Source organism: Mustela putorius, unplaced genomic scaffold (genome assembly GCF_011764305.1).
Source record: "Mustela putorius furo isolate JIRA1106 unplaced genomic scaffold, ASM1176430v1.1 tig00003853_pilon_pilon_pilon, whole genome shotgun sequence".
Taxonomy (NCBI): Eukaryota; Metazoa; Chordata; class Mammalia; order Carnivora; family Mustelidae; genus Mustela; species Mustela putorius.
In genome coordinates, this window is record NW_025422005.1 from 14,705,390 (window position 1) to 14,733,385 (window position 27,996).

General features: G+C 37.9%; 1 protein-coding gene across 28 annotated transcripts in view; it reads right to left on the reverse strand.

The window, feature by feature from the left end:
• Positions 1–2,717: 2,717 nt before the first annotated feature.
• The window catches only part of EIF4G3 (eukaryotic translation initiation factor 4 gamma 3), a 346,931-nt gene continuing 321,652 nt past the window's right edge, over positions 2,718–27,996 (reverse strand). For 20 of the 28 annotated variants that reach the window (XM_045063902.1, XM_045063894.1, XM_045063898.1 and 17 more), the window contains 7 exons: positions 25,712–25,837; positions 24,117–24,198; positions 21,944–22,042; positions 13,164–13,310; positions 7,671–7,752; positions 5,441–5,605; positions 2,718–3,142 (listed from right to left, as the gene is read on the reverse strand). In XM_045063902.1, coding sequence (XP_044919837.1) covers positions 2,961–3,142; positions 5,441–5,605; positions 7,671–7,752; positions 13,164–13,310; positions 21,944–22,042; positions 24,117–24,198; positions 25,712–25,837 — 883 coding nt within the window. In that variant the 3' untranslated portion in view covers positions 2,718–2,960. The remainder of the gene's footprint in view (positions 3,143–5,440; positions 5,606–7,670; positions 7,753–13,163; positions 13,311–21,943; positions 22,043–24,116; positions 24,199–25,711; positions 25,838–27,996) is intronic. The other 8 variants (XM_045063912.1, XM_045063914.1, XM_045063911.1 and 5 more) reach the window with 1 other exon arrangement.

Here is a 27,996-nt window from a genome sequence, read left to right on the forward strand (position 1 = left end):
AAGAGGGCAGACATTTCTTAGTGGGATAGGATGTTGATGAAACATGTGTAAACCTCTAGCACCTTTTTTTTTTTTTTTTTTTGCATGAAGAACATGAGGTCCATGAGAGGAGAGACTGTTTTATTCATAGTTATATTCCCTGCACTTAGTACACAGTAGATGCTCAGTAAATATTTGCTGAACAAATCAAGTTTATGATGCAGCTCTGAACTGGCTTGTTCATCTATGCAAGGATCTAAAATGAGTTTATTTTGGAAACTGGCATCTTGTTCTTTTGCTAGAAAAAAATTCTCCTTTAACTTACTGAATAGCTATACGTTAACTAGTTTGAATACAGGCACAAACCACCTGAATTAGTGAATTAAACTTAAATTAATGAACTTGTTCCCAAAGTTAAAAAAGGTGAAACAGCTTTTGCAAAAACTTGAAGGAGTAGAGGCCTGTCATTGCTGGCCATGTCACCGATTACTCTACAGCAAAAACCACCAAACCCTGCCTTCCAGTAAGAACACTGCAAAGAGTGTAGGAATCATGATGATGCTTTGTAGTACAGCTGGTATTAGCAGGGATCAGTTATTCCACTTGGCTCTTATTTTGCCATTAGTTAACAACCCTTCTCCCCGTAAGTAAAACTCTGTGTTTATGTAGAGCAGTAAGAGAACCCAAATATTACTCTGTAGTCAGTTTTCATCACACCTCATGTTTTAGGTGAGATTTCAAACATTAGTTGCTATTGTACAGAAGCATATTCAACTCTAGAATTTTTTTTTCAAAAATAATATTCTCTTTCCTCCATTCCTGACACTTGTCCAAGTCAAAAATAGTGATCAACTGGCCCTCACTACCACCTGAAGGCCAGAGCCCTGCAAGCAACAGCCACTGATTTCCAAGAGGCAGTCACCACCCTGCTTTCCTCAAACTGGCCCCCTACACCCCGTGAGTGCTGCCAACACCTAAAAAGACCTACATCACTCAGGAGAGTCCTGGATCAGAATCCTCTGTACTTATTAAAACTCAGTATATCATAGATTCATGTTACTTCTTCCGACTGAGAGATTCCATGCAGAGCCCACAGCCAGACTCTGAAACAGCTATTCATTTTTTATGACAGATGCTGTCACATGTCTGTTACAAGACTTCCAGGACTTGGTTCTTCGAGAACAGCTTTCCACCACCGTGGAATCAGTTCTGTGGACTCACGTAGCAGGATCCTGTATTGTGTTCAACTACACTCTGAAGAAAAACATTTTATTGCTATGGAAAATCTTGTTCTTGTGCTTCACAAGTCTTGCCAAGTCTCTTAATGTGGATATTTCTTCAGAGATGGAAGCCAGAAGAATTCTTTGGTTATACAGATAGAAAATGCAAAGACTGTTTATTTGGGAGCAGCCCTGGCTTTCTTCGTAAATACATTTTGTAGGGGGATGGCCTACAAACAATTGAAATGAAAAACCATCTGTAGAGACTGCAATTTCATAAAAGAAAAAACAAAAAAGCACAGTGTTCCAGTATCTGTAGGAGAAACAGGCTTAAAACACAGTTGGTTTTATACTCACCAGACTGGCTTGAGTGAAGTTGAAGTTGGGAATAATGTGATTGTCACATATGGTATTGGTTTGGTTTTAAATCCCATACCCACTTTTAAAAGGCATAATTTAGCTTTGGTTTCTTTCATTCTTTAGAAGACATATTTGGGTTTCTTAAGCATCAGAGGTAATTGATGACTTAAAATTAGTGGTAGTGGTAGTTTCAAAATGGATTAGTTTCCCTACTCCTACTACACACAAGGGAACATTATTTAAAAACTTGCCCTTAGGTTTGCTCCCATCCTGAATGCATTTCTAGCTGAAGTTGGAAAGAAGGTTCCTCTGGACTTCCCAAGGGGCTCTCCCACCCAAATACAAGTTCCCTCCCTACCCACAAAGTAGCTTGCCCTCTTCCGACTATAGACAGACAGACAGACAGACAGACACACACACACACACACACACACACACACACACACCCCTCAGGAGTGATCTGGATTAGACAACAAATAGCCAGACAGCACCTCCCAGAGATGGGCGCACATGCAGCAGCTGTCAAAAGGAGAAGTCATTTTACTTTCTTTTAAACTTGCAATGTTTGTCTTTATTTTGTTCTTTATATTTTGAAAGTGAAAAGAAATAGTATTGAGTCAATTTTTGTTTTTTTTTTTTTAAATATTTGTTCTATGTATTTACAAGCCTTAAAGTTGCTCTAAAGATTTCAAAAGTATTAAGAGTACTTTTCGCAGGGTAGCACTTTTTTTAAAATTTTTTAAACAATTCTTGGAGTTCTCTGGTCCACAGCATTTCCTTCTGTTCCAAGGTTATGTATGTTTTGATTACTATTGTGATTTTTTTTTAAATTTTCTGAAGCAAGCTGAGAGGCAGGCAGAAAGATTTGATGCCAAAAAAAAAAAATCTTTCTTACCTTGTTCACCCCAAACCTTCTTAAATCTGGACTAACTACTATGCTTTAAAACAAACGTGAGGTGCATCTGAAGGGGAGGGAAATTTATTTCTCTGCTTTTCTATTATACAAGTTGTTTACAGAAACTGCAAATTAAAAAATTACACTGGCATTTGCAGTCCTTAAAATAAATTAAAAGTTCTCAACTTTTTTTTTTCTGCTAAACAGATGTGTTTTTTTAAAGTATGAGTCCTTGTTTAAAAAGAAAAGATTAAAACAGAAAATATTTTCTATAAATAATACATGTATTTTGGTTTTAGTGCTCCCGCCCTCAGGTTTGAAGTTTACTTTTTTCCAGTACCTTTTTCCTCCATGATCACCTTTTTTCTCTTTCCCCTCTCCCACTCGTGCACACGTGGGGATTTCTGCGAGAATTGGCCTTGCTGCACTGTGATTGGCGAAGACGTGAAACTTTTTAAAAAAATACTTAAATTGTTTCTTTTGTTTCGTTTTGTGTATTTGAAGCTTTAGTTATCCTCAGACTCCTCTTCTGCTTCCCGCAGCCACGTGAAGAACGCTGTGACAGATTTCAGAGCCACACCCTTCCCATTCTGCTCTGCAGGGTCCTTGCTGCTCTCCCATTTGTAGAAGGCATCCTCGGAGATCACCTCCTCATCATATAGGCAATCAAAAAACATCCGTAGCAAATCTGTAAGGACGTAAAATACACCATCAGTTCTGGGCGCTGTAGTTGTGATGGAGAGACTGTATTTCCAAGGAATGAATGAATGAATGCACATGAATCCCCCTAGAGAAGAATATCCCTAACAATTTATCATACTCCCTCTTTATAGTATAATAGCAAAATAACTAGTCTAAAGAAAAGGAAAGGGGCACCTGGGTGGCTCAGTGGGTTAAGCCTCTGCCTTCCACTCAGGTTGTGATCTCAGGGTCCTGGGATCGAGCCCCACATAGGGCTCTCTGCTCGGTGGGGAGCCTGCTTCCCCGCCTCTCTCTGCCTGCCTCTCTGCCTACTTGTGATCTTTCTCTGTCAAATAAATAAATCTTTTAAAAAACTAAAGAACAGTAAAAAGATTCAAGCAATCTAAATTATTTTTATTGCTACTATTTTGATCAATCTGAACTATTTTCTCATAGTGCTGAGTTGTTCGATATTATGTAGTTCTCAAACTACACACTATAAAAATTAAATACAAGAATAACTTTATTTTCTTCTTTATGCATCCTAGACTGGTTGAAATTTTACAATGAAAATATATACTTCTTAAAAATCTTGGAAGAAAAAGACAGAAGGTACTTTTCTCTAATGTTGCTTTCAAATTGGAAAGAGTAATAATTTATATGGAAAATGTGGGTAAAAACTATCTCCGCTGGATTTTATCCAGAGGAAAAAAAAAGCCTGCTGTTTTCAATGCCCTGATGATCTGGGCAAATTTAATTTTCTGTTTTGCTCCCATAGTGGAAACTTAGCTTATGTTATTGTTCAAAAAGAGAAAAAGTTGGTAAAGTTATATATTCTTATTTTTTAATCCCTTCATTACAGGCTCTTCAGTTCATTTAAAGTCAGCCTCCATTCATATGAGTGAAGGGAAGCAACAGAATCAACAATAAATGATAATAAATATTAGGCTTAGAATGACTCATTATTAAAACTTTTCTTTGGATTTATCTTTGTAATTTTATTAGTTAAGCTAAATTGAAATCACTTCATTCTCTAAACCTTGGTTGGCCTATGGGGAAATGGAAACAAGTGGTTAAAGATTCTACTGATGGCGGGGCACCTAGGTGGCTCAGTGGGTTAAAGCCGCTGCCTTCGGCTCGGGTCATGGTCTCAGGGTCCTGGGATCGAGTCCCATATCGGGCTCTCTGCTCATCGGGGAGCCTGCTTCCCTCTCTCTCTCTCTCTCTGCCTGCCTCTCTGCCTACTTGTGATCTCTCTCTGTCAAATAAATAAATAAAATCTTTAAAAAAAAAAAAAAAGATTCTACTGATGGTAAATCTAGAATTAAACATCTCTCCAGGGATTATCAAAGCTGATAATTATGGGAGATACTTTAATGTGACTGGTTGAGCACATAGCATCAATTTCATCTCTTGAAAAGTAAATGAGTCCTCATCCTTATAAGAACAGAAAAGGGAAGTCATGATGTTAAATGACCCTCCAAAGGTCTTGAGAAAGAGAAAACAAAGTCAGTTAATTCTCTGATTCAGACTTAAATGTCTCCTCAGTTACAGCCTGAGGATGGATTGTTTCGATCTTTTCCTTTATCTCCCAGGGGGATTCATCAGCACTATCAAGGAAGGAAAGCCCAGCAGCAGATACAACCTAAGGAAGTACCAAAGAGCTACTTCAATGTCATCTTTGATATTGCCCTCTACTTTCACAAGTTTCAACTGAATTTTCAAGACTTAATATAATTCAGTTAATTGACCGGTATCACTAAGACTTGGGTGGTCCAGGTTACCTTATTTGTCTGGTTAGCAAAGAATTCATCATAACCCTGAAGTGTTGGGTGTCTGAGGATTCTGAAGAGTACCATCCTCTTTAATTACTAAAACCTGTGTCAAAGAAGGTAAAAGACTGTAATGCATGTATGCTATCACCAGGATGGTCTGCATTATCCAAAAGTGTAGCCACTATCCATGTGAGTTATTTACATTTAAATTAAATAGTTTAAAATTAAGCTCCTTAGTCACAATAGTCACATTCACAGTGCTCAAGTGAATATACTGTACCATACTACACGGTACAGATATATTCCCATCAGTTAGGCAGACTTGCCCTACAATGAGGATTAAATCTCTAATACAAACTAGTTTTATTACTGTTTTCTCACAAAAGTACAATAAAAATTCAGGTTTATTCAAGTTGTTGGTTATCTGAATTTTTGTTAGTAGTGATTATTTTATTATTTACTATTCAAAACCCATCAAAGCATCATAAATCTTCCCCACTGGTTGCATTAATTTTAAGAGATAAACTTACTGGCAGGTTGATCAAGTTTTACTATTGATGCCTGTAGTGCATAAAGTGCTTGCAGTTCCTTCTCTGTATCTGAGTCTAGGTACTTGAGTAAGATCGGCACTCTCTGCTTGATAACAGCAGTGTCCACTCGGAAGGTAGAACAGTCGGCTACAGGTGATACAAGAGCTAAATGTTACATTTAAGGAGTTAATATGCAGCCCTTTCAAATTTTCTGAGTTGATAAGACGCGACTACAAGGAAAGTGGAAGCAAGGGGGTCCAAGGAAAAGATTTTGAAATCTAAAATATTGTGAATTTATTAATGGGATATTCTTCCTGAAATAGTAAAAATACTTGGAGGAGGAATGTATTTTGAGTGCTGGGTTCCCTCAAAACAAGTGTACCAAATTCGTTATCTTTAATCATAATGAAACATGGACAGTGGTTTTGTGACATTCCAAACTACAAAAGAAACATTAAAAAGAAATTAAAGTGATAGTTCATGCTAATCTTTTCAGAAGGGTAAAACAGAACCATGTTATTGTTACTAGGAGGGTGAGTGAGGACCAGCTCCAACAGTGGCAAACAACATATACAATCTAAGCCTTCTGGAGTAAAGGCACAGTAAAAAGAGGCTGAGGAAATCATCCTCAACGCCAAGAAGCATGAGGTTTTATTTCTTCTGTAAGTTAGCACTGGGACACAACCTTGTTTTTTAAAGCAGGTTTTATACTTTCCAACTGTGATTTTTATTTTTTAAAATATTTACTTTGAAAGAGCATGTGAGTGAGCACGGTGTGGGGGAGGAGGGGCAGAGGGAGAGAGACAGAATGTCCAGCAAACTCCCTACTGAGCAAGGAGCCCAATACAGGGTTCAATCTCATGACCCTGAGATTATGATCTGAACTGAAATCAAGAGTTGGTCACTTGACCAAGCCACCATGCACCCTTAAATTGTGATTTTGAAACACCAGCCTTATGGAGAGCCAGCATGGCTCAGTCAATTGAGTGTTCAACTCTTGATTTCAGCTCAGGTCATGATCTCAGGGTCATGAGATCAAGCCCTGCATTGGGCTCTGTGCTCAGCATGTCCCTCTCCCTCTGCCTTTCCCCTCTGCTTGCTCTTGCTCACTCTCTCTAAAATAAATAAATAAATCTTTAAACACAAAAACAAATAAACTCCAGAAAAACCCCAAATACCAGTCTTACAGTTCCATAGATAGTAAAAATGACTTATGACATTTTTTATAAAGACTTTCTATTACCAGCTTGTTATTAATCTCATTAAAGACCTAACACTGAATATTCTTCTACAGAAAATCTTAAAATATAATTCTGAAGCTATCTTCTAAAATGATGACAGACCTGAAATTCTGAACAACTTTTGAACTGACAGGATTTTCTTCCCCATTGCAGGAACAGAAATGTGAATTTCTACCTGAGGCTAGGTGCATGATCTCATTCAAAACTGTTAAATACTACACGCAGCTGACGCAAGCAGGGTTTGTACCCGCCCTAACCCTATCCACCTATGTGATTAGCATTCAGTGACACTGTCGTATTATCTAAGATCAACATAAAGCAAAAGAAACAATTGTTTTCTTTCCTCATATATGTTTTTATATAAAATGGCTTCTCTCTTGAGATGAGAAGTCCTTCTTGATTCTAGGTTAAGAATATTCAATCCAGGGGTGCCTGGGTGGCTCAGTGGGTTAAAGCCTCTGCCTTCAGCTTAGGTCATGATCCCAGAGTCTTGGGACTGAGCCCCACATCTGGCACTCTCTCAGCGGGGAGCTGCTTCCCCCCCTTCTCTCTCTGCCTGCCTCTCTGCCTACTTGTGATCGCTGCCAAATAAATAAAATCTATTTAAAAAAAAATATATTCAACCCATTCATTATAACTCTTGAGTGGAAGACAGAGGAGGCTTCACGTACTTAAGGTGAAAGGTGAAGGTAAAACCACACCCAGCAGAGTAGAAAACCACCCAAGCAGCATGCACTCACTTTCTTCCTGAACTAGAACACAAGGCACAGGGTAGCTGCTCAGATCTGGGCTTACTACAGGCATGGCAGCTCATTAGCCCCCTGCTAGAGACAGCCAGGCATTGGAGACAGAAACGGCACCCATTTGCACAAGAAAATGAGTTTCACAGGGCAAAATTTGAAGGCCATATAAACTCAGACCTATATCATCAGCAGTTAACATACCAGGGATTTCAGATGTTAAGAGCTGCCTTCAGAAATGTTACTTACCTATAATAGCTGCTTTACAAACGGCTGTCATTAAAGCTCTAAGGAATGTAGGTGAACTCATCTGGCTTTCATCTAGATTAGCCTGAAATCAAAAGTAAATGCAACAGTTAAAAACACCCTTACATCTGAGAAATTATTTCTCTTAAAGCAGGTCTCATCTGGCACTAAGGACAGATGGGGTCACATTCAACATTCTTGTAAAAATTAATCTTGATTCACGAGCAGATACTTGGGCTACCACTGGTTCTGTCTGAAAATACTCTAAGTGGCAGCATTTAGTTTTCAGAGAGCTAACTGCTGCCTGTATTTTGCTCAATTATACAGTGTTATGCACCATATGCATTTGGAAGTACAACCATTTAAAAACATTTTCTTCCTCAATAAATAACTTATATTCAGATGATCTCACTACAGTGTGTCTTAGAAACTACTTTTCTGAGTAGTGTGTAATGAATTTTAGATGTGCTAACACTGCTTTTTTCATCTTAACTTTAATGTGAACTAGAGATTAAACTCAAGCATTGTCTCAAATCTTTCAGGTGATGGTGAGAAAAATGTTACTCTTTTCTAAGGATGGCAGAAAAAAATGTATTTAGAGATATATTTAGTACAGTAAATGGGCCTCAAATTTGTTTTAGTTTCTCTTAAGGTCTTATCTTCTTATCTTGCTATAAAATGCTATACTATGCCAGGGGCGCCTGGGTGACTCAGTGTGTTAAGCCTCTGCCTTCAGCTCAGGTCATGATCTCAGGGTCCTGAAATGGAGCTCAGCGGGGAGGCTGTTTCCCACCCCGTCCCCATGCCTGCCTCGCTGCCCACTTGTGATCTCTGTCAAATAAATGAATAAAATTAAAAAAAAATCCTCAAAAAAAATTAAAACAAAAACGCTGTACTATGCCAGATGAATAGCAAAACAGAAACAAAAAGAGACATTTTCTAGGCAGGTATTTAAAATACTTCTCAAAGTTTATGTTCCTTATGCCTGTGAACAGAATTAATGCTTGTCTCAGCTTCTTTTAATAGCACAGCATAGTATTTTCCGCTGGATCAGCCTTAAAACGACTGGCCAGGAAAAAACTTAGGATATCACTATAAACCTCTGTGTTAGAAATTAAGAATTTCAAAGACATTCAGAGATCATTTAAATGTTTATGAATATTAAAACTGACACAGATTAACTAGCAGCTCTCCCTCTGTTGAATATTTAACCTCAAACATCACTTGGTGAGAGCCAAGTTAAAAGGGGTTAACAAGTCAGATGGTCAGCTCTGCAGGATACTAGCATCACTGCACATGGCGGGCTATGTTACAGTAAGAGGTTTCATTACCAATTTTTTCCAAAAGAACAGAAACATGTGGTGCCACTGCTAACCGTGAAGGATGGGAATGGTATGGGGGAAGAGACATATATAAAAGATTTGATGATATATGTGTTATAGCCAGTTACTGGTTTATACCTTGTAAACAAACAAACTTTATTTAGACTGAAGCCAGGCTGGTCTAGGCCCAGAAATTACTTTTGCAAAGTCTGAACAATTATTTTTGAAGAAATTTGGTTCAACAATATTTTAAAAATAGGTTGACAGAGAGCTATTTCAAGTACTGAATATCATCTGAAATTCCCAAATACTTCAGAAAAAAATTAAAAAATGAGCTAAAAAGAATTAGATAATCAATACCACTTTCAAGCCATTTGACTGCTTCTTATAAAGAAACAAACTGCAGGGGTGCCTGGGTGGCTCAGTAGGTTAAAGCCTCTGCCTTCAGCTCAGGTCATGATCCTGGGGTCCTGGAATCAAGCCCCACATGGGGCTCTCTGCTCAGCTTCCTCCTCTCTCTCTACCTGCCTCTCTGCCTACCTGTGATCTATATCAAATAAATAAATAAAATCTTAAAAAAAAAAACTAACTGCATATTGCTTCTACCAAATAAAGCTAAACGTTGTAATTCTAATATTTAAAAATAGACTAGACACTGTAGATTTAAGCAAATATCTTTTTTTTAAAAGATTTTATTTCTTTATTTGAGAGAGCGAACGAGCACGCACAAGCATGGGGAGCAGAAGAGGCAGAGGGAGAAACATGCTCTTCACTGAGCAGGGAGCCTGATGTAGGTAGGACTCGATCCCAGGACCCTGGAATCATGACCTGAGCTGAAGGGAGGCGCTTAACCGACTGAGCCACCCAAGTACCCCAGAGATTAAGCAAAGATCTTAACAAAAATGGGCAAGAACAAGAAGGCAGGTGGGTCTGCTGAATAAGCAAACTCAGATGTACATAATTCTGGTACCAGACACAGAGCAACAAATGTCTTCATGCACTATGAGCTCAGATACTATTACATTTTTGGGTTTTCTCTCCTTTTTTTTTTTTTTTAAATATTTTATTTATTTATTTGACAGGCAGAGATCACAAGTAGGCATGGAGGCAGGCAGAGAGAGAGAGGGGGAGGCAGGCTCCCTGCTGAGCAGAGAGCCCGATGCGGGGCTCGATCCCAGGACCCTGAGATCATGACCTGAGCCCAAGGCAGTGGCCTAACCCACTGAGCCACCCAGGCGCCCCGGGTTTTCTCTCCTTTTAAAAAAGTCATCTTTATTAGCATAATCTACATTGTGAAATTTACCCTTTGTCTTCTCTGTGAGGAGAATAATTGTTGGTCTAGAATAGGCAGAATAAATAGTGATATAAAAAAAAAAATGAAGCCCAACATTGATGAAGAGGTGAAAATAGCCTCATTTTGCAATATATGAGAACATAAAAGACCAAATGGCTGAAATGATGGTGATCTATGAAAAACCATGGCAAAAGAAAGTAACGTTAAATATGTAAACACTGACTGGATTTCTATTTTTTAAAAAAGATTTTATTTACCTGAGAGACAGAGTGTGAGAGAGACAGTGGGCACGAGCAGGCAGGAAGGGCAGGGAAAGAGGGAGCAGCAGACCCCTCACTGAGCAGGGAGCCTGAAGTGGGGCTCAGTTTCATTACCCTGGGGTCATGACTTGAGCCATAGGCAGCTGCTTAAAGGACTGAGACACCCAGCGGGGCCCCTGACTGGATTTTTTAAAAACAGAAAATAAGGCATGTCGATAACATACCAGAAAGGCTATGCTAACTCCTACAACAAACTACCACATAAATGACTTAAAAGTCTTAGAGAGGAAAGAGGTGGCTATGCCAAGAGGAGTAAGTCAGTACATGAAAAACAAGTGACGCTAAACTAACCTCCTTGCCTTTTCTGATTTGATTAGTATACAGTAGCTCAGATGGATATAAGTATATATCCCCTGGACTTCAGCAAGGCTTCTGACCAATTATGTAATGGCAGCTGTACCCTTGTGGGCAAGATGAAGAGATGAGATAGACAGTAAAATGATGTGAAATAATAAACAGATTAACAGCTGGAAGTGTCCATGGGGGTAGGGGTGGGATCTTGTTCCTAAAAGGATGCTAATTTGCCTCATTCACATATTTCACCCACAACTTGGATGAAGATAAAGTTGACATATTAATGAAATGCAAGGAAGACACAAAGTCAAAAAGATGGCAAGGAAATTTTATGATCAAAGTCAGAATCTAAAATGTCCTGACAGACAAAAACTTGTATCTAGTTTAAGAAGATGAACATAAGCAGAAATAATTTTTAAAAGCCCCATTCTGGTTCCCAAACTAAACACATTAATGTTGTAGGTGGTAGAGATGACTAAACAGTAGAGCATAGAAGAAAGGGTACTCTATGACTGAAAGAGCAATCTGAGTTCAGTGTGGTGAGCACAGAGTCCAAAACAAAAAACATGACAGCACTGCCTAACTCTACACTGTTGCATCACATCTGGCAATCATGTTCAATTTGCACATGTCACTTGTGAGAGTGATACTGAAAATCCAGGCTATGTTTGTATAAGGGTAACCAAACAAGAGTCTGGATATCAAGATTTTAAGAAAGGATGAGAGAACCTAGAGAGGGAGACAGGGATATAATGGCAAACTATTACAATTAATTAAAAGATTCCCAACTATGTGACAGGATAGATTTACTACCCTGAATAGACATGGAGGATAAAAGATTAAAAAAAAAATTGTCAGAAGTTTCACTATTTCTCAATGCCTAAAGTAGACAAAGAATGAACATCCCAGGGGCGCCTGGGTGGCTCAGTGGGTTAAAGCATCTGCCTTCGGCTCGGGTCATGATCCCAGGGTTGAGCCCAGATCGGGCTCTCTGCTCAGCAGGGAGCCTGCTTCCCCTTCTCTCTCTGCCTGCCTCTCTGCCTATTTGTGATCCCTGTCAAATAAATAAATATAATCTTAAAAAAAAAAAAAAAAGAATGAACAACCCATTACAAGGACTATAAAAAAGATTTATCCAAGAGGGAAAGGACCAGATTAGTCCTCCATGACTTTCTCTCAACTTGATTATATGATCCCATGGAAAAGGTATAAAATTTTCAGAAAGGAGATTTACTATGAAGATGAAAGTCAACATAATTCAGAAAAATTACATACTGTTTATTAATTTCATCCAGAATGGTATTTAAAATGCAGGAAAATTTAGGAAAAACATGTATTTTTTCTAATGAAAGATTTTTATTTATTTATTTGGGGGGAGAGAGAGAGAGAGAAGGAGAACAGAGAGGGACGGCACACTCCTGCTGAGCAGAGAGCCTGACGTGGGACTGATCTCAGGACCCTGGGATCATGACCTGAGCTGAATGTATGTGCTTAACTGACTGAACCATGCAGGTGCCCCAAATATGTCTTTTTTTAATAACAAAATGTAGGGTCTATCCTAAACTAATGATAGACCCAGGAAAATGGCTTCTGTTTGGAGTAGTTTTATTTGACCTTATAAAAAACTTTAAATCTTATAAAGATAAAAACAGTCTTATAGTTTCAAATACACATACATGAAAGAATAAGAAGTAACTTCATTAAGGTTAAATACTCCTATGAAGTGGAAGGGAAGATACAAGCATACTTTGTTTTATTGTTTATGTACTTCAGTGGTACTGTGTTTTTTACAAATTGCAAGTTTATGGCAACCCTGCATCGAGCAATTCTGTCAGCGCCATTTACCCAACAGTATTTGCTCACTTCTGTGTGTCACATCTGGATAATTCTCACAGTATTCTGAACTTTTTTTTATTATTACTGTATTTGTTATAATGAACTGTGATCAGCGATTCTGACTCACTGAAAGCTCAGAGGATGGATGGGTAGCATTTTTTAGCAATAAAGTATTTTTCTTTAAGATTTTATGTACTTTTTTAGATATAATGCTATTACAGACTTAACAGACTACAGCATTATGTAAACATAACTTTCATATGCATTGAGAAAAAAAAATTAATTTTACTCGCTTTATTACAGTATTCGCTTTATTGTGGTCTGGAACCGAGCCCGCACTCTCTCTGAGGTGTGCCTGTACGTGAATGCAAGTGTTCCCACAAGAATTGTTCTTGCAGAGATACCAGGGAAGGTGACATAATCTCTATACCTCTACCCAGTCAAAGATCTGTTCATCATTCGCTTTGTCCTCGATAATGAGTTTCTCGAGTCGCTTATACAGCTCTTCAGCAGAGAGTTCTTTTTTTGAAAGTGCTTCAGAGGAACAGGAACTATCAGACTCTATAAAGTCCAACTTCTGAAACATAAAATGTTGTATATATTAACGTAAGTCAATATCAGTAACACCCTGAGAGGAAAACAAAGTTATGGGCAATGTTTTATTTTACATGGGTCAAAATGGTCAGCAGAAGCCATTTTTTACTTATAGTTCTGTAAAAGTCTCATTCTCCTACCTTTCTGAACATTTCTCCAACTTTTTATATTGTCTATCTCTGATTTTCCTTAAGAACAAAAAACCAACAAGACCCCTAGAATTATCTCTGTGGCTATGCTCACTCCAAATCATTCAGTTGTGCTCTTAGCAATGACATAGCTGCATGGCACAGCATGAATACTAACAGTACAATTTAAATCCTTCTGCAGCCTATCGTTTAGTATCAGTACTGGCACAGAAGAGGTGTCAAAATTCTAAATTTGGTAAAGTCCTTCAAATACCTCCTGACCATTCTGAATCCAAGTCAGAGAATGATGCTATATTATACAATTCCTGAACAACCAGTGTATTGTAGGGAGGACAACAAAAATGAAGGGTTTTATCAGTATTGCATGAAAGACCTTTTTCCCCACAAAAATCATTCAATTTCAAAGGACTGAATATTCTGGTACGGAGAAAGACTGTATATATGTAGTCACTGCACCAAATCACATCATCATGGCCTGTGTGGGTCCAACCCAATGCAGAAATGCCTTTGCATCAGCCTTGACAGCACCACCTGCACACACCTGCAGGCAGCGGGCATAGAGGGCCCCTGGGAAGCTCTGTGAACATACATACGGAGCTCTGCAGCCCTATTAGGAGCACTGGTTTCACCTCTCCTGTCCTGCTCTCACTTTGTTCTTAAATACTTTATAAGAGTTATCTGGCTTTTGCTTCACATCCATGACAATGACCCTGGACAGCCTAAAAACAAGTGTACATGCCTTCAAATTCTCCTAGAACACTGGCTCGCTCTATCACGTAAAGTCTTAAGGTCCCCACAAGTGGCAGCTTGACGGAGCACAGATATAAGGACTCTAGAGTCAGTGACGGGCGGTGGAGTTCAGGCATGATTCAGTTCTTCTTCTTCTTCTTTTTTTTAAAGATTTTATTTATTTGAGAGAGAGAGATCGACCACAAGAAGGCAGAGAGGCAGGCAGAGAGAGGTTGGGAAAGAAGGCTCCCCGCCAAGCAGAGAGCCCAATGCAGGGCTTAATCCCAGGACCCTGAGATCATGACCTGAGCTAACAGCAGAGGCTTAACCCACTGAACCACCCAGGCGCCCTGACTCACCTACTTCTACCAGGAAGGCTTGTTCTAAGATGAGAAGACCACCACCAACCTCAACCTCAGCCAGTTCCAAGGGCTCAGGGCACTAAGAACGTGCACCCTGCTGGCACCAAAAGGGCTCTAGGACCATACACTTGGTAGAGCCACCCATTAACCTGGAAGGGAAAAGCCCTATACCAGCAGGACCATGCAGGCGCCCCAACAATTCTTTTGCAATAAAAGTATTCTGGGGGGTGGGTATGCCTGGGTAGCTCAGTGGGTTTAAGCCTCCACCTTTGGCTCAGGTCATGATTTCAGGGTCCTGGGAAGGAGCCCCGCATCAGGAATCTCTGCTCAGCGGGGGAGGGCCTGCTTCCTGCTCCCTCTCTGCCTGCCTGTCTACTTGTGATCTCTCTCTCTCTGTCAAATAAATAAATAAAATCTTTAAAAATAAATAAATAAAAAGTATTTTGGGTGGTGGTTGCACAACATTGTTAATACACTGTCATTGAATTGTACATTTTAAAATGATTAACTGGATGTTACGTGAATTTCACCTTAATTGTTAAAATACTTGAAAAAGTTTGATGATTTTTATGCCATTCTGACACATGTACATAAAATTATGATCACACACATATACTAAATATAAAAAAAGGAAATCATACCATAATTGTTCAATTTTAGAGGAGTGGTTAAAAAAATCAAAATCATTGGTAATTTTCAAGGGTATAAGGCAATGTGATATAGAAGTATGCTTTACTCAGTGAAGTTTCACTATAAAAAAACCATAGGTTAAAATATTAAAGATTATTAGCACCAGCTTTACTCTAATACCTTTGGGGACTTTGATATATTCCTATACCTTCCCCAGATCTACAAAGGAAAAGCTACCTTGAATTCTGGGGGGCGGGGGGATTGTGTGGAGAAGGATTCATCCTACTGTTTTGATTGTCTTTACCATTTATGTAGCATTTTATTTTTTATCTTTTGTAAGTTTATCTTTTGTAAGAATTTATTTATTAACAACAATAAAATCAAACAAAGTATATTGCTCATTAATAAAATACGACATAAAAATTTGAAAATGAAAGCTAAAGGGAGTTGGTGCAGAGCTGTAAAGTTTGCAGTTGTCCCTGGAAAGAAACAATTGCTTCTCAGAACCCCTGTGTTTCTGCATAACTTATCTCATCCTTCTAGAGCCCAGAAGGCTGGGCTTCAAATTTGCGAATTGGTTCATCACTACCTCTTGCAGAACATACTAGGGTCCCCAGGAAAAAAGGCACTGAACCAAGTATTTTAGAAAAAAGCCAAAAGTCAGGATAGGAAGACCAGGTTTTCTAAAACCTCATTTTTCTAACTACCCTTTAAATATTTTTATTAGTAACAACAATATTCATAATTGATTACTTCTCTGTGCTCAGTGTTTCTTAAACTTTATTCTATTTAATCCCCATAAAAATTCCACAAGGTAGGTATTATTATCATTTCCTAGATGATGATCCTGAGGCTTAGAGAAATTAGGTAATTTGTTCAGTCACATGAAGTGATTCAAGGCTGGAACCTGAATCCAGGTTTATTTGAAACCCAGGTGCCATATAATTTCCTATTTCCGGATATATACCTAGAAATGGAACTGCTGGGTCATATGGCAATTCTGTGAGAAACCATCTTTATGTTTTATAAATTATATCTTTATATACTGTGTGCCTGTTTATACATATTTATAATTATTATTTTATGGATTTGCCTTTTAAAACATATAGGAAACAAAAAAGAGAAACCACAAACCACAACATAGTAATACTAGCTTTTATATTTACCTATGTGGTTACCTTAACCACCAGTGATCTTTATTTCTTCATATGACTTGAGGTTACTATCCAGTGCCCTTTTATTTCAGCCTGAAAGACTCACTTTAGCATTTCCCATAGGGCAGGTCTCCTGCTGACAAACTCACTTAGCTTTTAAATCTGGAAATGCTTCACTTCCTCTTCATTTTTTTCCCCCCTCATTTTTTTTCCCCTCTTCATCTTTAAAGGAAATTTTACCATATATAAAATTCCTGGTTTAAAGTTATTTAATTTCTTTTAAAAAATTTATTTTAAAAGATGGTATTTACCCATTTGAGAGAGAAAGAAGCACAAGCAGGGGTGGGGTAGCAGTGGGAGATGGAGGAGATACAAACTTCCCGCTGAGCATGGGGCCCAACTAGGGGCCTGATCCAAGGACTCTGGGATCATGACCTGAGCTGAAGCCAAACATTTAATAGACTAAGCCATTCAGGTACCTCCGAAATTATTAAATTTATTAAACAGATCATCCCAGTATCTTTTGGCTGATGAAAAATTGGCTATTGATCTTATTGAGGATTCCTTGTACAGGCAAAGTCTCTTGGTTTTTAGCTGCTTTCAAGATTTCCGTCTTTGTCACTCAAAAGTTTCATGTAATACATCTCTGAGTAAATCTCATTCAGTTTATCTTGCTTAGAGTTCACTGAAATTTCTACACATGTAGATTCCTATCTTGGATCAAGTTTGGGATGTTTGTGGCTATTATGTCTTCAAATAATTTTTCTGCCCTGTCCTTTCTCTCTCTCTTCTCCCTTCTGGAACTCTCTAATGCCCATCATGCTTGATGGTGTCCTATAGGTCCCCAGGCACTGTTCATTTTTCTTGATTCATTTTTCTTTCTGCTCCGAAAATTGAGCAATTCTTTCAAAGGCTCCTTTATATGTTTAATGAATTAATTTTCCAATATGTATTATCATAAAGTTTATTTTAAAAAAAACACCAAAGTATGAGAATTTTTAAAAATTTAAAACACTCAGTGAGAGGCGCCTGGGTGGCTCAGTGGGTTAAGCCTCTGCCTTTGGCTCAGGTCATGATCTCAGGTCCTTGGATCAAGCCCCGAGTTGGGCTTTCTGCTCAGCAAGAGGCCTGCTTTCCCCCCACCCTCTGCCTGCCTCTCTGCCTACTTGTGATCTCTGTGTTAAATAAATAAATAAAATCTTAAAAAAAAAAAAGCAAATTAGTGATACTCATAATTTCATATAACACCACCAGAAATTTCATTTCAAAAATTAAAGATGGATTTTTATGGCAGCAAATTACTGCCAATCAGTGACCCCCCTGACAGAGCAATTTCAACTACTTTATATTCAAATTTTTAGATTCTTTCTTCTGTCTGATCAAATTTATTGTTGCACCACTCTAGTTATTTTCTCATTTTAGTTATTCCAACTTTCAGTTCCAGAATTTCTATTTGGTTTGTTTTTATAATCTCTACCTCTTTATTGATATTGCCAGTTTGATCATACATCATTCTCTTGATTTCCTTTGGTTCTTTGTCCATGATTCTTTCAGCAATTTGAGCATATTTAAGGCAGTTAGTTTAAATTCCTTGTCTGGTATGTCCAACATTTGGGTTTCCTCAGGGATGTTTTCTGTCAATTTCTTTTTTCTTGTGAATGAGCCATATCTTCCTGTTTCTTTATATGCTTTGTAATTTTTTGTTGGCAATTAGATATCTTGAATATTGTAAGGTGTAACTCTGGATATCAGACTGTTGTAGTCAACTGTATATTGACGTTAGACAAAGACTACCTTCCTTCCTGTGTGTGTGGTCATTATAGTCTATGACCGATTATCTCCCCACAAGGCCAGTGACCTTGCAGAGATTTCCGTGAATGCATGAAACCAATGAGAAAAGTGTGGGGTAGGGTGGAGTGGGGGTGAGTAGGACCACAGTCAAATGCATCTGGTTCTTTAAATTCTTTGACAGATACCATACAGGAAACCACTTTGGTGTAAGCAGTTAAAACAATGGCCAGGCCCTGCACTAGACCCTCAGTAAACTGCCAGGCAGATTAAAAGGCATAGCACCCGTCTTTGGAGGACAAGGTCTTCAGTTCTCAACCTGACACCAAAAAACTGCACCACCATCTCCCCAACTGTCTACCACAGAGCTAGGGGCTAATAGCTTCTATGCAAAATGCCAAGGTTACTGAAATTTACCAGATTCTTTTTTCACAAAGCTTTTCCCTGGTGTTGGTAGCACACTGATTAGACTCCACAATTCCAAAATAGCTCATTCTAACACATCTTGCTAGCTCAACAGTTGTTTCAGTGGAAGGAGTAATTCTGGAGCTGCTTACTCCTTCATCTTCCATACATCCACACAGTGATTTCTGAATGTTTTATTATGTTATCATAATATTCCCATGATAAAGGCTACCTGGTTGTGATGTATTAATCTTTTAATATAATGTTGGACTTCACCTGTGAAAATTTTGTTGAGAAATTTTCTGGGCATTTATTAAGAATATTGGTTTATAGTTCTTTTTTTTTTTTTTTTTAATCTTGAAATGTGTTTGTCTGGTTTTATTACCAGAATAATGCTGGTCTTATAGAATGAGCTGGCAGAAATCTCTCTAATTTTCTGGAGGAACTGGTACAGAATTCTTTGCAGAATTAGTATTATTTCTCCTTCAGATGTCTGATAGAACTCAACAGTGAAAACACTAGGGCTTGAAGTTTTCTTTGTGGGAATGTTTTTAACTACCTCAGTGTAATAGATGCTCAGGTTATCTATTCTTGAGTTAGCTTTAGTGGTTTGTACCTTTCAAGAAATCTGTTCACTTCAACTAAACTGAGGTATTTACTGGCATAAAAATTATTCACAAGTTTCTCTGATCCATTATTATGTGCAGAAACTGTGTAACATCATCTCTCTCATTCCTTCTACTGGTAATTTGCACCTTCTTTTCCAATTTTGTTTTCTCTGATTAGTCTGGCTAGAGATTTAATGATTTTATTTTTTCAGAGGGCCAGCTTTTGACTTCACTGATTATTCTCTATTGTTTTTTACACTGATTTCCACTTTGATCTTTATTATTCCCTTTTTCTATATCCTTTGAACTTTATTTGTTCTTCTTTCTTCTCATTTCATAAGGCTGAAAATGAGATCACAGATCTGCAATCCCACTTCTGTTCTAAATACAGGTGTTTAGTGCTAACATTTTCACTCTGAGTACTGCTTGAGTTGCATCCCACAAATTTTGATGTGTTGTGTTTCTTCAATCAAATATTTCTTACTATCTTTTATGATTTCTTCTTCAAGCCATGGGTTATTTAGAAGTGTGTTGTGTCTAAATATATGTCACCCACATTCTTAAAGGTTAGTTTAGTTGGAGAGACAATTCTAGATTAACTAACTGATACTCTCTCAGCCCTTTGAGATTATTCCACCACCTTCTGTTTTTCACTGTTGCTAGTGCAAATTCTACTGTTTCTTTGTAGGTATCATACTCCTTTATAACTGTTTTAAAAATCTTTTCTTTGTCTTTTGATATTACGCAGTTTCACTGAAATTTAGTTACCCTCCATAGTATATATGTGCTTTCTATATCTCAGCTCAGAAGAAGTCTCAGTCACAGTCTCTTCAAATATTGCCTCTTTTCCATTTACTCTGTTTTTCCTCCTGGGATTCCCATGAGACATTTGTTGGACTTTCTCATTCTATCCCCTAAATCTCATAACATCTCTTAGAAATCTACCATAGTTTCTTCATTTCTTTCAAATCTTCTCAGTCATTTTGACTAGTCTTTTTTTTTTTTTTTTTTTAAAGATTTTATTTATTTATTTGACAGACAGAGATCACAAGCAGGCAGAGAGGCGGGCAGAGAGAGAGGAGGAAGCAGGCTCCCTGCTGAGCAGAGAGCCCGATGTGGGGCTCGATCCCAGGACTCTGAGATCATGACCTGAGCCGAAGGCAGCGGCTTAACCCACTGAACCACCCAGGCGCCCGTTGACTAGTCTTTTCTTATTTGCTCATTTTTGTGAATTCCTCTTTTGTATATAGTATTATGTCATAATGCCAAGTGAGAATTCCATTATTTCTAGTCTTTGGGGTCTAAATCTACCATTATTATCTGTTCATTCTCACTCATGGCTGCTTGTTTCATTACAGGTTAAATGGGCTCTAAGTATTAATCCATGTATTTAGATAATGTTAATTTTTAGAAAATAATCAAGAGACCTAAGTTGAGAATGTTTTTTCCAAAAATAATTTTGGTTTGCTTCTTCTGGGAGCCAGGGTAATACTGAACTAGGACCATTTCGACTTCTTCCGAGATTTTTGGTAGCACTTATAGTGGCATTGAGCAACATGCCCTTCATGTGTGCTTATTGCTAAGGGTTCAGGTTTCATCTGTGGCTTTTTTCTTCACTTACTAGGTTAGTTCCTTAGCAATTACATTTACTTTCTATGAACCCAGCAATGCAAATAAATTACGCTTCATCTAGGCCTTTACCTTTTGGCAGGAGGGCTCTCCAGAGTATCTAGGAAGTTAATGTCCCCAGTAACCTAATGCAGTGTCTTTATCCAGCACAACATACTTAATTTAAAATAATTTTCAGATTGCTTTATTTTCATTTTACCTGAGTGATTTTTTTCTACTTATTCATCATTTTGTTAGCTATCTTGGTTTTAATTTTCCTATACTTTAGGACTTGATTTGCAGGATAATTTTTTAAAAGATTTTATTTATTTGTCAGAGGGGGAGAGAGAGAGAGAGAGAGAGACAGTGAGCACACAAGCAGGGGGAGCAGCAAAGGAGAGGAAGAAGTAGGCTCCCCACTGAGAAAGGGGCCCAATGTCGGACTCAATCCCAGGACTCTGGGATTATGACCCGAGCCAAAGGCAGACACTTAACTGACTAAGCCAACCAGGCATCCCTTGCAGGATCATTTTGAGAGGGAGTTGTTTCCTTTCTCTGTCACTCTTCCTCATCTAATATTTTTATGGTTGCCTCTATCTGATCCTCCACAATTCCTTAATGAGAACCAGAATATATTGATCACGAGGTCTTATACCTTGTTGTGGATTTTTGGATCAAGTTACCAAGCGGACAGCCTATCCAAGGTTTTGGCTCTATGACTGTGTCTATTTCCTTGCATTTATCTTTCTATGGAGTTCCGACTTGGTTTCATGCAGTAAGCCTATCCTCCAATTTTCTGCCCTGTAAGGGGCATACTAGTCCTCATTACCTCATAGAAATGATTTCTGCCTATCTCTACTGGTTTTTAGACCCAGAGCTCAGATGACTTATAGCTTTAGCCCTATAACCCCTGCTTTATTTATCAACTTCCTTTCTGGTTCATGGAGATACATAGCTTGTTTTCCGTGTATGGCTAAATCCTTTAAATTTTATTCTTTATCTATCATAATCTAATGAGTGAATAGCTGGAGTGGCCCTAAAGCATGGACTTAAAATGACATTTTGACCATGAATCTTATTTTAGTCTACTTTTCATGACTGAACTACTAATGAAATTACCTTCATTTAGTCTATAAAACAGACCAACTACTATAAAACAGGAAGGTATAAGCCTTGTTCTTACCTGCTCCAAGAGAAAATTATGTACATCTTCTCCTTCTGGTAAAAAGTCCTTCCAGGTGAGGTCAGCCTCCCTCCATAAGGCTCCCACTTTCTTATGGCTCTAAAACAGAGATAAGTCCAATCCATTTACTTTTACATTGTGATAAGAAGGAAGAGGAGGAGGAGAGGAGAAGTCTTGCTTAAAGTCAAGAGTATAGAATTGTAAAGACTGAAAACTCAAAACTTTCCCTTGTTTGTTTTTTTTTTAATATTTAATTTTTATTTATTTGACAGACAGCGATCACAAGTAGGCAGAGAAGCAGGCAGAGAGAGAGGGTCAAGCAGGCTCCCTGCTCAGCAGAGAGCCCGATGTGGGCCTCAATCCCAGGACCCTGGGATCATGATCTGAGCCGAAGGCAGAGGCTTTAACCCACTGAGCCACCCAGACCGCCCAAAACTTTCCCTTGTTGATATGAAGTTAATGTCTCAGGACTCCTTGCTTTCACACCAAGGTATCTGAATGTATGCAAATGTAAGAGTGAATGGCTGTGATGTAGCTATTTAAGGTTCAATAACTTATTTTATCAGATGACTAATCTGGGGAACTGTAAACTCACGTTTGGGATTTATGAATATAAGCACCTAAAAAAGGTTCAATTCAGAGTTCATAAATTCAACAGTGTCTCTTGTCCTAGATAGTGTTATATACACCTGCTATTAAAGCCATTCATCAAGCCTCACTGGAACCCCTTCCTCTTCATAGTAGATCACAATTATGCAAACATGAGAATGACTAAGGAGGTTACTGCTCCTGAACCAGGAATGAGAAGTATTTCAAGGGCAAAAGGAACATGGTTGAGCTAAGATATAACAGAGAAGAGCTGCTGTCAGCTGAAAACTGATGAGAAGGTACAAGTCCACTGCCTGAATGAAGTCACAGTAATAAAGGGAAAGGTCAGCCGTTGAGCCATGGCTACTAGCTATGAAACATGTACTGATTATCTCATAGAGTAACTTGTCCAAGGCACCACAGCTAGCTGATAACCCACCAAATTCAGGATGTAAACTCAGGCTGACTGCAGAAATTATGCTCTATGAGAACCTGGTTAGGAGAAATGAGAATTTGCTTTCTGTTTCTACACATAAAAGTTAATAAGAATTTGAGTTTTTAATAAGGACCAAAGTGAAGTAGGTTAGGAAAGGAGGAAGGAATTCTGGACCTACAAATTAGGGTTCAATAAAAACTTTAGTGCCATCAAGTAAGTAGTATTAATAACAAATAACTAGAACTAGAGTCCAGGCTCTTTAGTACACCCGTCCATGAATAACTCGTACAGAGATGTAATACAAAGGGACTTCTGTATACCCAGAGGGAGTACTGAAACAAAACAGTTTTACTGATGCCTATAATAAAACAATGAAATCTATTATCCCAATACCTTTGACTCTGGTTTGAATAAGTCAGGAATCACTCCAGAATTTTCATGTATGAATTTTATTTTGATGTTTCTCACCCCGGGTGTTGTTAATACCACTTTCCCAAACCTCTTAGACCTTTAATATAGCACTGAAACACTCTTGAAAGTTTTAGTTTAGACTTGTCTGTCTCCCTTTCTAGTTTATGAATTCTTTGAAGACTTAGTTCTTTGTAAACTAGGAACCTGGCATAGAGCTTTTGCAAAGAAATGTGCAGTATTTATTAAACTCAATTAAATATAACTTTAAGATAGCGATTCACAATCCTGTAGAATAATTTTTTTTTCTGTAGAATAATTTCTAACACCTATTACTCATCAGATTACCTATCCTGAGATCCAAAATTAATAAAATCATCATTTTAGGCACATTACATTACTCTAAAAGCAAGGAGTTTTCACTGAAATCTACTAAAAGTAAAAATAATACAGCCATTATGTTTCAAGAAGATAAAATTACTGGTCACTAATACAACGTACTTTGAGATTCTTTACAATTATACCAAATCCAGTTGAGATTAGAGAATTCTTTGCCAAGTTACTACTAACAGAAGGAGAAATAGACCTTTGTAAGAAATCAGGTTGAAATACTTTTCAAATAATAAAAGGCTACAGAAATACTTGCACAGTGATACCTAAGTTCTTCACGGATAACTCAGGACCCAAAATTACTGCCCTTCCTAATATGCTGTTGAGTCTGACACTCGGTTTAACACTCACCATTTGTTTGCATAGAAGGTGCAATACTTCAGAAAGCAAGACCCCAGCTCTTCCAACAGGAAGTAAAGGTTTGCTAAATTCTCTGTAAAAGACAGGAGTAGTAATTAAGTTCCTCTGAACAAACTCCCTATTCTAGAACAGTAGGCAAACAATGTGTGTCAAAAGAACAGATACTACGCAACCTAAATAATAATGGGCAAGAGAAAGTTCCAGGACATGCTCTAAGTAATGTTCAGCAGAAGACTTCAAGTTCACTTTATGCTTCATGGAAAAGCTGGAAAGGGACCTTAGAATTCCTGGGTTTTGCCTTTTTCTTTGATTGTGATAGAAGCAATGCAATGATCAGTCCCACTTAATCATCTATTTACATAAATACCACTTCAAGCCTAAAGGAGAGAAGAACCTTAGGTAACAGGGAACTACAAAGCTTAATTATGAAGTGTTTTTTTTAAAAAGGAAGATGTTCTTTAGACTATGGATAAAACAGAAAGGGACCATTTATTTTTCATAGTCTAAATTAGTATTTCCCACACTGTGTTCCATAGGATATGAATAATTATTCCTCAAGAAAAGGATTTTATAATTAAGTGAGGCAATGCTGAATTAAACAAAGATAAAATCTTTTCAAATTTGTATTTTTTTAAAATAAGCTCTATGCCCAGTGTAGGGCTTGAACTCATGACCAAGAGGTGAAGAGTCACATATGCTACAGAATGAGCCAGCCAGGTGCCCAAAGTTAAATAGTTTTTCTTATTTTGTTTTACTACAGAATTCTCATATTCTTTAATGTCCTGCAAGCCTCAAACAAAAGGGACACACAGTATGTGGAGTTTGAGCATATGAAGTTTTTGGGGGAAATACTACTGTTGTAAAAAAACGTTTAGGAAAAATTAGTCTGTACAATATAGCAACAATTCCCAACTCCTGTCCAAATCTAGGAATGCCTAAAATGCAGTTCATTTTATTATAACCAGAGCATATACAATGCAAGTGTCAGTCTGACAAGCTATTATGTAGAAATAACTTCTCATGGCATTTGAATAATGACAGACATAAAAGTCAGATCAACATTAAGTTTCCAGGACCAATAACTTTCCACTTAAGTGATTCTGGAGCCCTATCGACAAACATTGTTAACTTCAATGGACCACAGGGTCATCATATCCCCATGACTTCTCCACTGCAGATAAAGTGTAATGTAACATTTTCACACTGAAATGTCTTTTCTTAAACTTAAGTATAGCTGTATTAGTTTCAAGTGTATAACAGTGATTTGACAATTATATATATTATAAAATGCTCAGTGTGATAAGTATAGCTACCATCTGTCACCATACAAAGTTACTGTGATATTATTGGCTACATTCCCCATGCTACAGGTTTCATCCCCATGACTTATTTACTTATAACTGACAGTCTATACTTCCTAGTCCCCTGAAATGCGAAGTTGTGAAGAGTCACAGGCTGCATCCAAGAGCCTCCAAAGGGACCAAGGGAACAGCACTACGCTAGAGTTCGCTGCTAAAATTTCGCATCTGTTTACCTTGCTGTATACACACCCACAAAAACAAAAACAAAAAGCAAGTAAAACTTACATGAGAAGTTCTCTCATGGAGATTCCTCCTTCTTTTAACATGGGGGTTACCAGTTCAGCAAGGTACAACCAAATGTGGGGAATATCAATGGCCATGTCATCTGCCAATTCCAATGTTTCTGAAAAACTGAAAAGAACAAGAGAAAAAGTCACACAAATGTAAGTCAAAAGTTAAGATTAAATAAAGAGACCAAAAATCAGTCAGTCAACAAATACCTATTAAAGCATCTATTATGTTAGATACCATGCTAGGCATAAAGTAACTGATAAATAATAAGTTCTTATTCTCAAGAGCTTATGGTAGGGGAGGAGAAAGAACAGCACAAACACAAGCACACCTGCAGAAAGGGCTAATAACTGAATGACATGAACTGTGGTACCAGGATGTGCCAATCTAGATGGGGACAGAAGGTAACTCCGTATAAAGGTGACACGTGGAAGATTCTACGATGAAAACAAGGCAGCCATGTTATGTTCTGGGGGAAGAGATATTCGATCTAATCCTACACTATCTACAGTTGAGTATGGTACTCTCTGTGTCAGTCACATGCCCCCAGTAAAAATTTTGGCGTAATGTAAACTAGACCCAAAGAGAAGAAAGGACAAACACCCTTGTCCTTGAGGAGCATACAATGAGGGAAACAAACTGATTGGATATAAAAGAGTCTGATGACATTACTAATAATATTATCATTATGACATATTAAAAACTGTTGTACCTTTAAATAAAAGCTAATGGTTTCAGGATTTCATGCTATGAAATTTTTTTCAGTGTGAAAAAAAAATAAATGGGATTTAAATATAAAAACGTGGAAAGTCAAACACAAAATATAAGTACAGATTTAATTAGGGTGAAAAATCCACAGCTATTCATTTATTAATATAAAAACGTTTAATTCAAGACTTTGTGAATTAGTCCCATACACAGCATATTAAAAAGGACAAAAACAAAAGTAAATTTAAATAAAGGAGACATACATATAGTTACAAGGACATACAGGTAATTTAAGGAAAGGGATGAGTGAGTGCTGAGGCATGGGCAGGTATATTTGTCTTCACAGCTTTCCATATCTCTGCATACAGGAAATGTGTGCTTTTTTCACTGTAGTTCAATTCTTAGCTAGAGCACGCCACTCTGTGTACCTACCATACGGGTCTACACGTCATTAAAAATTCTCACTTAAAAAGAGATACCACTATAAGGAAGGGTCACCCTTCTGAAGGTGCCATTTCAAAAGTTTGTAGCTCTGCGACATTACTTAACTCTGGGCTTCATGAATCCTTAACACCAACTTTCAGGCCTCACAGCTCATAATGATTTAAAATCTACTTGCTGTACAACAGATAACTTAACTGTTTTCTCATTATGTGCACACTTTAAGCTCAGTTAATGTGCCACTGATGGCACATTATCTGGCTGGACTCCCCAATTTCTGGGATAATCATCCTATAATGTCAATTCATGTTCTATGGCTTAGTGGCATAGATTAAGCTATTTAATGAGCCCATGAGACAACTGTAGCTATCTGGGTCTCTCAGCAATAGATCTGTGATTTTCACTTCATATTACAATTAGAAGACATCTACCCATACTCTTGCCTTTGTTTTCTTTCTTTCTTTTTTTTTTAAAGATTTTATTTATTTTTTATTGGACAGATAGAGATCACAAGTAGGCAGAGAGGCAAACAGAGAGAAAGGAGGAAGCAGGCTCCCTGCTGAGCAGAGAGCCTGATGCGGGGCTCGATCCCAGGACCCTGGGACCGTGACCTGAGCCGAAGGCAGAGGCTTTAACCCACTGAGCCACCCAGGCGCCCCTTGCCTTTGTTTTCTATTTCTTGATTAGTCAGTACATCACGAGCCAGTCTCTAGAACACAATCACTGGTCAAATCCATACTGCTGATAAAAAACATATTTGGCTGAACACAGGGTTTCTATAGAAAAAGCTTGTTAAGAGGCTTATTTCTTTTCAGACTTACAGGTCCTAAATCATCTTGTACATTTTTTAAAGAAAAACACATGGTGGGGCGCCTGGTTCAGTGGGTTAAGCCTCTGCCTTGGGTCATGATCTCAGGGTCCTGGGATTGAGCCTTGTGACTTCAGGATCTCTGCTCAGTGGGGAGCCTGCTTCCCTCACCCCCTGCCTGCCTCTCTGTCTACTTGTGATCTCTGTCAAATAAATAAATAAAATCTTAAAAAAAAAAAAAAAAAAAAGAAAAGAAAAACATATGGTGTATAAAAGTCCCTAGGTAATTATCTTTATGTCTTTGGCCTATTACATATCCTGT